At 43.0% G+C, this 13,226-nt stretch overlaps 1 protein-coding gene and 1 long non-coding RNA gene across 4 annotated transcripts in view; one reads left to right on the top strand and one right to left on the bottom strand.

The window, feature by feature from the left end:
* Positions 1-11,383, bottom strand: part of LOC144287786 (uncharacterized) — a 62,676-nt gene extending 51,293 nt beyond the window's left edge. Inside the window, exons 1-2 of one of the 2 annotated variants that reach the window (XR_013355537.1) lie at positions 10,355-11,383; positions 8,671-8,774 (exon numbers count right to left, since the gene is read on the bottom strand). This is a non-coding gene — a long non-coding RNA (uncharacterized LOC144287786). The remainder of the gene's footprint in view (positions 1-8,670; positions 8,775-10,354) is intronic. The other variant, XR_013355538.1, reaches the window with a different exon arrangement.
* Positions 9,943-13,226, top strand: part of UBAC2 (UBA domain containing 2) — a 179,017-nt gene continuing 175,733 nt past the window's right edge. For both annotated transcript variants that reach the window (XM_077855095.1, XM_077855096.1), the window contains exon 1: positions 9,943-10,108. In XM_077855095.1, coding sequence (XP_077711221.1) covers positions 10,078-10,108 — 31 coding nt within the window. In that variant the 5' untranslated portion in view covers positions 9,943-10,077. The remainder of the gene's footprint in view (positions 10,109-13,226) is intronic.

The following is a 13,226-nucleotide window of genomic DNA, read 5'->3' as shown; positions in this document are numbered from 1 at the left end:
CTTCCACTTATGTTGAAACAACCTTGGGGGAAGTAGCCAGGGGGTGTTGGCCTTGCTCTGATGGACAGGAGTGCCTGGACAGTTCAGGAAGAGGACATATCCTGGTCAGGGGATGAGATTATGATATTTGGTGGATCTTTCCTGTTTTGATGATGTCCTGAAATCTAGCTGGCACTTTAGCAAGGATCCAGGGCAGCTACGTCAAGAGGAGTCACTTACGTAGTATCAATCAGTGGCTATACCCATTAAAAAGAGGAAAATGTTGGCCCTACAAAAATATCCTGTCCTGGGATCAGAGGTAATAGGATAAAGGGAATTGGCAATTTGGTCTCACTTCGTTTTCCACTTTTATCAGATGTTGCTGGTGTCCTAACCATATCTTCTCTGTCCATCCTGGGGTTCACTAGAGCTTCAGTGGACAACTCTCATACAGGCACCTGTGTCTCTCTGCCTAAGGGCTTTCTCTGGATGCAGGATTGTGCTCGGACCACACATGAAGCACGCTGAAAATGCAGGGTGGTTTATAACTCCCAGGAGCAACACTCATCCAATGGATGAGGATGGATTGGTGAGCAAATAGCTCAGCTTTCTTGCCCGTTGGTGAGACATTTTTGAGGTGCATTCTGCTCAGTCTCTTAGAGTGTCTTTAGCAGGATTTAATTCTCAACCCGCATAGCTGTAACCTGCTCATTATTGACAGCCCTCTTCCCTAGCTTCTCACCGTGCTTCCTGGGATTGCCTCTCAAATACAGAGGTGGGATTTGCACCAAAATCCTTGTCTCGAGGTTGGCTTTTGGGGGAACAGGAGCTAATAGCATTATAATCAATATCCTCTTTCATGGGGAATATTCAATTTTTTAAAATAATACGGATGGGCCTGGAAATGAGGGGTGTGGTATTTACACACCTTCCACTGCAGTGGAAGGCTAGGAATCCATCAGCAAGACTCTCCGGAAAGAAAAATGGATAAGAAGCAGAATAATCCTATTGTGTACAATTATAAATATTCTCACCAATGGTTAGAGTTACGGAATACGTATGGCTATATTAAGATAATTAAAAACTTCTGTGTCTCCTATTTATGTAACATACCTGAAAACAAGGTATAAGAAAATGTCTCGTACGTAATGCGATCATGTATAATTTTGAAGATTACCTAAGACTGCATTATCTTTATTCACATCAGGCTATTCAAAACCCAAATACATTTTGTCAAATGTATGCATGGCATAAATGGCAGAGATCTAGAATAATGGCTCTCAATCCTAAGTGACCCAACTCTTACTTTTATAACAAATATTCTGCAATTCTGCCTTTAGTATACTTAATGAAACTTAAGGAAAATATGCTACACATAATTTTAATAATCAATATAACATCCATACATTGATGATATAAACAAAACAAAGGAAAGAAATTTATAATGAAATAATGCATATTTTCATTTCTTTGTGTTTGAGTATGACAACCCCGGAGGCACAATGCATGCATCCATCTATAAATATGTTAGATGGATGTTTGTGCAGCATATAGAAGTAGGTTCAGGAATGATACCACACAGGATGCATAGAAAAATGAGAGGGGGATGCCTGGGTAGCTCAGCGATTAAGCTTCTGCCTTCAGCCCAGCACATGATCCTGGAGTCTGGGATCGAGTCCCACATTGGGTTCCCTGCATGGAGCCTGCTTCCCCCTCTGCCTGTGTCTCTGCCTCTATCTCTTTCTCTCATGAATAAATAAATAAAATCTTAAAAAATAAAGAAAAATGAAAAATGAGAGGGCAGAAGGACGATGCACAGCAGAATAAAAACTAGCGCAGGACAAGTAAGTGCACGTCTGGTAGGAACAGATGGGACACGTTTGTATGGACACAAGAAAGAGAAGTAACCTTAACTTAGCCTCTGAGAAAGAGCAGATGGTGTGAGTGGAGAAGATGAGGAAGTGTGATTGTCTCACAAATGTGACAGGTTCTATATGAATGATTTAAAAATACTTCTCTATGGGTAGTGATAAAGCAACAGAAAACTGATCTCCTATTCTGAAATCCCACCACGTTAGGGCATGTGCTCCATCTTTAGAACTTAAATCCAGGAGATCACATCCTTTGATATGTGATGTGAAACAGAGATGAACCAGAAAAAGAAAAAGCTCTATAGAAATAAAGTGGTGGTCTAGGGTGAGCACTGGAGGAAGACAGGAAGGAAAAGGCAAACCAACCCTACCACTTCCCAAATCACACCCCAGCACCATAATTTTCATATGTAAATTTCTCAGCCAAGCTTTCTTCTGAGGGTGCCCTGAAAACATGAACCCCACAGGCAGAATGGTGTCAGGCCTTTGCCCCAAGCCTTAACCTTGCCAAGCCTTACTTCCTACTTGCAGCTCTTCGCCTGGAGTCTGGCCTTGCCACTGCAGCCTCTGCTCACTCACAGCCCAGGCTGCAAGTGCTAGGAAATTGCACTGCTCGCGGGTAGCCTTCTGGGACCCATGGGAGCCAGTGGGTAAATAGCCACCTACCGCCCCCTCTGGTGGGATGACTCGGAAGCACTCGCTCCGGTTGCCCACAGTGCTAATTTGTTTGGTCATTCATCTCTATTGGCTTCTACCCTTCCTTTCCCGGTCTCACTTCCCATTCTCCCACTGGTCTTTCCTAGGACAGCTTCCAGACAACTTAAAACTTTGTTTCCAAGTCTACCTTTGGTGAGACCCAAGATAAGACAGATGGTGATCATCTGAAACATTTTTTTAAATTAATTGATGAAACGTAATGAGGTTCTAATTATCTTAAAAGAAATCTCAAATGTTATATTACATTTTGTTGCTTCTGCAGGAAGTGCTCCACTCACTGAAATCTTTTCCACATAAACATGCAATTGGGGAGCACTTGGGTGGCTCAGGGGTTGAGCATCTGCCTTTTGGTACAGGTCGTGATCCTGGGGTCCTGGGATCCGGTCCAGCACTGGGGTCCCTGCAGGGGGCCTGCTTCTCCCTCTGCCTATGTCTCTGCCTCTCTGTGTCTCTCATGAATGAATAAATAATCTTAAAAAAACATGCAGTTGGGAAAATAATGTGAAGAAAAGAACAACCCCCCTAAATCACATTTTAGTTTAATTAACATTTCTTGCAAATTGGCTAATATGTTGCAGCATTTTCAACTGGATTAGTCACCTAATTTGATATTATAAATCCACACTGATCTTTAGAACTAACCGTTATGTGTTTTTAAGTAGCATGAAAGGTAGTAATACAATCCCAAACCAGTATTTTAGACCTCTCCAGTCTTTTCTGCTACAGATTCTGGAACTGTGAAAATTGTGGATAAGAAAGCATCTCTTAAAATGATATGTTTGTTGAAAAGTTTCACGATAATTCCTTCCTCTTTAATAATCTTAATCTTATTTACTTGCAGTTTAAAGTCTTCACTTAACAGTTCTGATACATGCATTATATGTGTCAAATCACTTTGTAATATTTTGGAATTACTATTTAATTTTTCATTGATTGAAACAAAAATTGCATGTCAGTATCAGAGAACAATTAAGTATTTTAAAACAATTTTCTTTGGAATATCATCCTACTTCATATGTAGCATAAAGCAGTCAATCTCCTTTTCAGTCACTGCAAACATTACAAAATATCTTTTACTCAAGGCATTAGTTTGAATTTTATCAATAGAACTGATAGGGTTCATTGATTTTTGGGTGTTTCACTAAGATTTTTGGTGACTGAGGTTGTCAATGAATAATTCAATGACTCACTAACATGGCTGTTTATACTTTCCAGTTGTTTATCAACCCATGTTACTCACTGACCATCTGTTGCAAAAGGACATTGGAAAAGGAAAACATTTCCTGTGAAATAATTTTTAAGAATTTCAAAATTTCACAACTCTGAGTATCCACTGTCTGTACATACAGAAGCGCATTTTCTGCTCAGTGTTTTTACTTTGGTGGATCTTAAATTTGTGGTCAGCAAAGTTTCATTATCATGTAGGTTACTTGCATTCACTTGCAACAGGCTTTCTTTTGTTTGTAGATGACTCCATAGCCTATTTTTTACCTCTTTGGATTTCTTGTAGATCCTTCTATGTACAATATTATTGCTCAACAGAATAGAAGAAATCTTTAAAATTTCTTACTCTTGCAATAGTTAACCTTTCATTTGGGTGGTAAAATTAATTTTTCTCCTATATTGTTTGGATTACCACAGATTGCTATAATTTGTGCCATTCTATAAGAAATGGTACCTGTATCTTTCAGATTAGATTTAAAAGAAACGTTTCAGGGACAATACTATGATTTTCAAGCTTTCCTTAAATCTGTGAAGTTTCTACCTTTGCCAACTCTATGTCTTTATAAAATATTCACTTAATCTTGGTGGGTTCATCTAAATGAATTGGAAAAAAACTATGTTGTACATATGGACACTTTCAAATATTCAACTGAGTATTCTCAACACTTTTTCTAAATATTTTTCTTTATATAGAGTATTTTTACAGTAACAATTTATAATAAGCGCTAGATTTGTACATCCTTTGAAAGACATAGAATCACAAAGACTACATCAGACACATGTAAACTGGTACTGGTGACTCAAATGCAAAAACCTACTACTCAAATGCTGTAGGTGGTATGGTGTTTTGAATGGGTGGACAACTCTTGATTAAGTTCCAAATAATTGCATTCAGCATGTATTAAGACTCTGCCAAGCACACATTTACATGTAAAATGGAATTGGTTCTATTTTTTTTTATTTTTAAAGATTTTATTTATTTATTTATTCATGAGAGACACACACAGAGAGAGAGGTAGGGACACAGGCGGAGGGAGAAGCAGGCTCCATGCAGAGAACCCGATGTGGGACCCAATCCCGGTCTCTAGGATCACGCCCTGGGCTGGGCTGAAGGTGGGCGTTAAACTGCTGAGCCCAGGGATCCCCTGGGATTGGTTCTAGATTCAAATAAATACAATTGGACTTTTACCTACATAAGAAGCATGAGGTTGGAGAGTAAGACATAGCAAAGAGAACAATTAACTTTTTTTTTTTTTGGTAAAAGGATTGTGTCTGGCAGTTACCGGAACCCATGCAGTATTCTTCAATTTACAAAATACACTTTGAGAACCACTGAAATTTTGAAGTTTAGAAAAACAAAGACAAAAAACCTTTCACTTATTTACATTCAATTCTGCAACATTCTTAACTCGTTGCACAGTAACTTATTATGATATGCTCCCTGCTCAGTAAATATCTATTATGAATATTACTGAATCAGTAACAAGATATAACTATCTTTAAAAAGCTTCCAGACTTATTTTCTTATAAATATTAATTTAAAGAAATTAAAATGCTGAAAATGCATTTGATGTCGTATAAAGGCTCCTTTATCTAAGGACTGACCATCAACCCTAGTCATTATCTACTGATTCCTCGAAAAGATTGCTGACTACAATCCCTGGGGATTTGGAAAGGGTGTCCTGGGCCAGAGCATGGAAATAGGATGTGGTTTACAAGTTTAAGGCGCAAAGGCTGTCATGTGATCAGAACTTGGTACTTTGGAAGTTTGTGGTTCTTTTTTTTTTTTTTAATTTATTTTTTATTGGTGTTCAATTTACCAACATACAGAATAACCCCCAGTGCCCGTCACCCAATCACTCCCACCCCCCGCCCTCCTCCCCTTCTACCACCCCTAGTTCGTTTCCCAGAGTTAGCAGTCTTTACGTTCTGTCTCCCTTTCTGATATTTCCCACACATTTCTTCTCCCTTCCCTTATATTCCCTTTCACTATTATTTATATTCCCCACATGAATGAGAACATATAATGTTTGTCCTTCTCCGACTGACTTACTTCACTCAGCATAATACCCTCCAGAAGTTTGTGGTTCTTAATTGGGCTGTTGTCCTCCTCTACTGTTAGTAATCTTTAGGAAAAATTGTTTCTAGCTCTGCTCTCTGCTTTCATAGAACGTTGAGCTAAAGGCAAACTGAAATATAGGGAATGCACCTGTCAGGGATATTTGCTCAGCAACCTTCCCCCAGGACTCTCCTAGAGATTTGCTTTTTAATGCTAAAACTTTAGAGATGCTGTGTTTTATTTTATGAAAGGAAGACAATGCCTTCACACCAAGAGGATACAACATTTGGTAAGACCTATCTATTCCCTGCCTGCTAGGGGCTTACTCTTAAACTACCATCCCAATATAGAAAGCAGATTCAGCAAGACATGGTAAGGCAAATGAGGATTCCTAGTACTTGACAGAATTAGTTCTCCATAATACAATCTAGAGAAGAGACAAGGTAGAAATACAGGCAAGGACATTAGAAATGATATACACTGTTTATCACAAATCTGGGACTGTGTGATAAACATTGGCTAAATCACACCAGTGTAGGAGTGCTCAACCTCACACTACTGACAGTTTTGTTGTTTTTTTAAGTAGGCTCCACACCCAGAGTGGGGCCCAACTCGGGGCTTGATCTCACAACACAGACTAAGACTTGAGCTCAGATCAAGAATCAGACACTTAACTGACTGGCTACCCAGGCTCCTGGGAGAATTCTTAATTGTGGGGGTGGCCCTGTGTCTTATAGGATGTTTAGCAGCATTCCATCTGCACATTAGATGCCAGTAATGGCCCCCTCTTGCAATTCCTTTTTTTTTTTTTTTTTAAGATTTTATTTATTTATTCATGATAGACAGAGAGAGAGAGAGAGAGAGAGAGAGAGAGGAAGAGACACAGCCAGAGGGAGAAGCAGGCTCCAAACCGGGAGCCCGATGTGAGACTCGATACCGGGTCTCCAGGATCACACACTGGGCCAAAGGCAGGCGCTAAACCACTGAGCCACCCAGGGATTCCCATCCCCCCCCTTGCAATTCTAACACCAAAAAGGTCTTCAAATATTGGCAAGTGTCCTCTGGAGGCCCCAAACTGCCCCCTGTTGAGAATTGCTGCACCAGTGCTTCTCAGACTTTTAAAGGATACAAAGCAGTTGAGGGTCTTGTTAAATGCTGCTTTAGTAGGTCTGGGGGTAGGGCCTGGCACCCTAGTCCAAACAAGATCCCAGGTGAAGCCATGTTGCCCATCCAAGGACAATACTTGCTTCTTAAAAGACAAACCTACAGCTTTCTCCCAGTTAATATGCACAGGTTCTGAGTACAGAGTAGATGTATACCCAGGGTATGAGTATCTGAAAATACTCTCAAGCATACCATATTGTTACTGTGTATCTAGTTAAGAATGTTGCAGAATTGAACATAAATAAGTGTAGGGTTTTTGTCTTTGTTTTTCTAAACTTCAGAACGCTGTATCTCCTATTTCAGTGGTTTTCAAGCCTTTTATCTTGGGATCTCTTCAGAACCCTCAAGGATAAGTGAGAACTATCAGCTTTTGCTAACATGGGTTTATATCTATAGGTACTTATCATGTTAGAAATTAAGAGACAGAAAAATTTAAAACCCATTTGAAATTCATTTAAAAATAAAAATAACATATCCATTGCACATTAACATAAAATATTTTTGTGAAAAATTACTGTACATTTCCAAACAAAAAATTATGGGGAAAAATAGCATTATTGCACATTTTTGCAAATGTCTAAGATCTGACTTTATAGAAGACTGGATCCTCATACCTGCTTCTGCTTCCAGTTTGTTGGGATACATTATTTTGGTTGAAATATATGAAGAGGGATCCCTGGGTGGCGCAGCGGTTTGGCGCCTGCCTTTGGCCCAGGGCGCGATCCTGGAGACCCGGGATCGAATCCCACGTCGGGCTGCCGGTGCATGGAGCCTGCTTCTCCCTCTGCCTATGTCTCTGCCTCTCTCTCTCTCTCTGTGACTATCATAAATAAATAAAAATTAAAGAAAAAAAAAAGAAATATATGAAGAAAACTTGGCCTCACACAGCATTGTGGTTGGAAAAGGAAGCATTTTTAATAGTCATTTCAGATCATATGGACTTTTTTTGATACTACAGTGGAACTTAACAAGCAGTAGTTTCTTAAAAGTTAGTTGCAATGAGAACTCTGAAACCCTATCAATGAGCTTTTTGTACTGTTACACTAAAGTTTATTGGTTTATCTTGTTTTTTAAAAAATACTTTATTTAAATTCAATTTGCCAACGTATAACACCTAGTGCTCATCTCATCAGTGCCCTCCTTTTTTTTTTTTTAAGATTTATTTATTCATGTTTTGTTGTTGTTGTTTATTTATTCATAGAGACAGAGAGGGAGAGGCAGAGACACAGGCAGAGGGAGAAGCAGGCTCCACTCACAGAGCCGGATGTGGGACTCGATCCCGGGTCTCCAGGATCACACCCTGGGGGCTGACGGTGGCACTAAACCGCTAAGCCACGGGGGCTGCCCAATCATGTGCCCTCCTTAATGCCGATCACCCAGTCACCCCATTCCCACAATCCTCCTCTTCTGCAACCCTTTGTTTCCCAGAGTTAGGAGTCTCTTACAGTTTGTTTTCCTCTCTAGTTTTTCCCCACTCAGTTCCCCTCCTTTCCCCTATGGTCCCTTTCACTATTTCTTATATTCCACATGAGTGAAACCATATAATTGTCTTTCTCTGATTGACTTATTTCATTCAGCATAATATGCTCTAGTCCCATCCCAGGGGAAGTGAATGGCATAGGTATTCATCTATCTTGCAGTTTGACTCCATCTTACCCACGCAGGATTTTGTAACATGATGCATTGATCAGCTGGAGAATGTTGGTTCACAGAGTTTGCAGCCCTTCCAAAGGCACAATGGGAAGCTCCACTGTACACTCCTGAGTAAAAGGAAATGTCTTTGTACAATCATGAAAATAGTTCTGGCCTTCTGGATTCCCCAAATTGGGGTGGGGGAAGTAGCCACACCTACTTTGAGAACCAGTGACCTATGCTGGCTACTGGTTTTGTTGCTAACCAACAGCTTCTGCAAAAACAAAGAAAAGCCCAATAAATAAAGTCACTTATACTTTCGCCTTCTAGCAATAAATCCGTGTTGAAATTTTGGGTCACTGGCACCTCTCTTTAGAGGCAGGGACTGTGTTTGATTGATCCACAAATTCCAGATTGAGCTCAGCGCCTGGTCCTTATAAACACTAAAAAAATGTTTGTTTTTTTTCCCTGTAGTTTTGTAAGGTGTCCTTTCCATTTAGCCTTGTCAATTTCGCAAAAAGTATTCTTTAATAACTACACTAGATAATATAGTTTTCAGGTTCAAACTCATTTAAAAAAAAGCATGACTTTGCCTTAAAGATTAATATCATTTTGGGGATCCCTGGGTGGCGCAGCGGTTTGGCGCCTGCCTTTGGCCCAGGGCGCGATCCTGGAGACCCGGGTTCGAATCCCATGTCGGGCTCCTGGTGCATGGAGCCTGCTTCTCCCTCTGCCTATGTCTCTGCCTCTCTCTCTCTCTCTCTCTCTATCATAAAAAAAAAATTAATATCATTTTGCAAGAGAGAAAAAAAAAAAAAAAAAGGCCAGGTCTGGAGGGCGCCAGAGCAGAAGCCTGGGGAGCAAGGCGGCTCAGAGCCTCTCGCCCTCGGCCGGACGCCGCACCCCGGGGAGCCCCTGCCGACGCCCTGGGGGAGCGAGCTTCGGCGCCCAGACACACTGAGCATGCGTGGAGCTCGCCCGCGTCCCGTCCCGGGAGAGGTTAGAGGTCGCGAGGAATTAGCCCCGCACCCCCGCCCCGACGCCGGCACTCGGAGGAATCCGCGGCCACGCTGCTCCACGGGGCGTGGGCGCCGCTGAGCGCTGGAACGTTGCTCGCGGCAGCTGCCCTCCGGCTCCTCCCACCATCTCCCCTTCCTTCACTATAGCAGGCCCGCGGCAGTCGGAAAAACCCGGACGGGCGGACGCCTCCGGCTGCGGACCGACTTCCCTTCCCGGGCAGGAAGGGAGGGGGCGGGCGGAGCGGTGCGGCCCGCGGGCCGCGCATGCGCCGCTCACGGGCAGCCCCAGGAGTGGAATCCAGTTGCCGGATTCGCCGCTGCGCCGGGAGTGCGCCTGCGCGGTCTCCGGGTCCCTCCACCTCCGCTTCCCCTCCCCCTGTCCCCCCTCGGGGGCTCCGGGTCCGGCGGGACCATGTTCGCCAGCACCGGCTCCAGCGGGCTTTGTGAGTACCGGCCGCCGCCATCCTGGCTCTTTCCCACGCGGCACCCTGGGCACCTCCTTGAGAAGCCTGGGGGCAGCGGGGACCCTCGGGGTTGTAGGAGGTTTGGGGGCCGACCCTCCATCCCCGCGCCCGAACCTTGGGGGCTCCTCCTGCGGGTGAGGGACGGCGGGCCCGGCCCCCCCTCCCCCGCCCTCAGCCCGGAGGGGCCAGTGGGCGCTGAGTCCCGCCGGCAGCCCCGGCCCTCACCTGTGAACCCCAGGTACGATGCTCAGGTGTTCCAGGTGGACCGGAAAGTTAGGGTCGGCCTGGGCGTCCCGGTGTTCTCCGGGCTCGACCCCTTGCGCTCCGCGGCGCGGGTGCCAGGCTGAAAGAGGAGGCTGTCCTGGTGGAGCCGATGCTGGAAGCCTGCCCCCTTCCCAGTCACCTTGCTCCATTTAGGCTACAGAGGGACCGAACTGGCTCCCCCCCAGGTGCACATTCCAGCCTCGGTCTCAGGAGCCGACCCCAAGGGTTTACTTAGATTTTTTTTCTTCCTCGGTTTCCCGTGAGAGTTTTTCGACAAATAAAAACTGATTAAAGTACATTAAAGTGGAAGGAAGTGAAGAAGTCATCTGGCAGGAAAGTGCGGACATTGCTGCTGGATGTTGCTGTCATCGTTCACTTGAACGTCCGCGGTGGTCAGCAGATAGAGGGCAAAGCAGTGCATGGAGCCTTTTAAATGACAATTTTTTTTTTTTGTCGCTGAAATTGTTTAGTTGGCTTTCGGTAAGGTGGACTGTATGTTAAGTAAACAGCACCGAGATTAGGCACTGGTACAGTAACAGGAACTGTTTGAACAGGCGTAATTTAAAATTGCTTGTCACTGTTGGTACTTCAGAGCTCTCTGCACGCGAACTTAATCGTGCCTCAGTATGGAAGCAGTTGACATTTTCAAATATTAAAAGATGTATTGTGATTGTCAGAAATCTTTTCTGAGAATACAGGTCTCAGTCCGAGACTGCCCATCAGAGCCACAGGCGCAAGGTTAAATCTTCCTCTCTCAACCTCTCGGGTTCTGGAGCGGGTTGAGTATTTATGATTTTCCTTGTTTCATAATTAATTCGATTTATGGTACTCGTTGGCCTCAGAGTAGGTTACAACTACGAGCTAATCTTCTCCAAACCACCCTTGAGATAAAATACATACACATAGGACTGTTGATACTGCTGGTCAAGAAAGTGGTGATTTTCTTGGGATCACACAGTGAGTCCTACACTGGTGGATATAAAATTAATGGTAGAATCTTCCATTTTAGTTATTTCAGCATTCTGAGCTATTTTTACTTGCTGACCAAAATACATGAAAAAATTAAAAAGGTTACTATACTGCATTACTGGGTTACTGGTTACTGCTGGTGATTACTATATTGTAGTAGCCATCGTATTGCAAAGTTTATTCAGATGTGATACGTGGTGACATTGGGGTTAACACTTGATCACGTGGCACAGGGTTGATGAGTACTGAATTCTAGGAACCAAACTCCTACCCAGGGAGAGGCATAGGCCAAGGCTTAGGCCAGGGCCTAAGCTGTCCTGCCCTGTTTCTAAAGTAAGTGTTTCCTCAGGGTAAGACTTGATGGGATGAAAAAAAAAAAAAAAAAAAAAAAGACTTGATGGGATGGCCATTCCTCAGAAGGCCATGTCTTCTGTGCCCATTTAACAAACATTTTGAACATCGATTGTGAGCTAGAAACTGCTAGGTGCTGGGATTGCGATGTTGAACACGTCTTGGTCCCTTGTGTTTGCAGTGTTTACAGTGGACTTTGGGCGGTTTTTCCAGGACTGGTCTTGGCAAGACTGGGTATGAGCAGTTACCTACTTTAAAATTTCTCCTTGCAAGGCTACCCACTGAGAAGGAAGTGATTTCATTTACTAAGTTGTATGGCTCTTTGGCAAGTCAAAGCTCAGATTTTAAGTTAAGTATCCTAAGGAAGGCTAATCTGCCTACCCATGACCCCATGGATGATGAGTAACATTCTCTTTTCAAGAGAAAAAGTCTCTGCATTTCCTACCACCTGCATAGGTTCCTCATTTTGTGACTGGTAGATAATGGGGTTTTAGTGTTACATTTGCCTTCTGATTTATTTATTCATTAAGTGTCTATTGGGTAAGCCACACACTGTGTACAAAGGATAGAGAGGTAAACAGGATAAAGGAGACCAACATGCAATAAGTTAACAAACAGTGTGATTTCCCTTAGTGTTAAGTGTCATGAAGACAAGATGAGTGTAATGGCATGATTGCCTGCTTCAGCAAGTGTGGTCAGGGAGGGTAACCTGGGAATGTGACATTTGAGGTGAGAACCAAATGGTGGGAAGGAGCCAGCCACGTCAGAATTTGTCAAAAAATGTGCATTTTGCAGAAAGGGAGCAGCAAACACAAAGACCGAAACAGGCACGGCAGGGCATTTTCAAGGTACTAAAGAAAGCTGGGTGTTAAATCAAGGGTAGGGCATTTTTGACTGTCTTTGAAACTGTATTGCTCTCTATCTAGTCATGTAGTTATAACTCCATAAAAGTGCGTAGGAAACATGTTTAAGACGTATTTTAGGGTGCTTGTTTATAGACCATTGCATCACTTAATTATATGTTGAGTAATAAATATATTATTTATTATACTTACTAATAAGTTTTCCCATTACTTAGTCACTTCGTAGTATATTCACTGGGTAACAATAGACATAACCTACATTAATTGCATGTCTAATGTATTCCAGGCTTAGTTCCCAGACTCAAGGAGTTCATTGTCTAGTGGGGAAATATTTTTAAAAAGAAAGGAAACAACTTGTGTACTTGGTGCTGTGGGTGTATTGCCGGGGATGGGGTGGTGAGGGGAGAGGCACAGTTGTTAGCATAGGGTGATACTTGAACTGAGTTTTGACGGATAAGTAAGAATTTTTCAGGCATGCAAGTTGGGAGAGGGCCTCAAAGAGGGATGGGGCCTGGGCAGGCCTGGCAGAGAAGCAGGAAGTAATGAATTAGAGGATTGTTGGTTATGGCTGGACTGAGCAGTTTAGGAGGTGTGTGGTAAAATCATCCACTTGAAGATAGAGAAGAGGGAGGAGCTAGGGAAGAAGGCAG

The sequence above is a fragment of the Canis aureus genome, chromosome 17 (genome assembly GCF_053574225.1).
Source record: "Canis aureus isolate CA01 chromosome 17, VMU_Caureus_v.1.0, whole genome shotgun sequence".
In the NCBI taxonomy this organism is placed as follows: Eukaryota; Metazoa; Chordata; class Mammalia; order Carnivora; family Canidae; genus Canis; species Canis aureus.
Note: the sequence above shows the minus strand (reverse complement) of the source record. Positions and strands in the feature narration are given on the sequence as shown.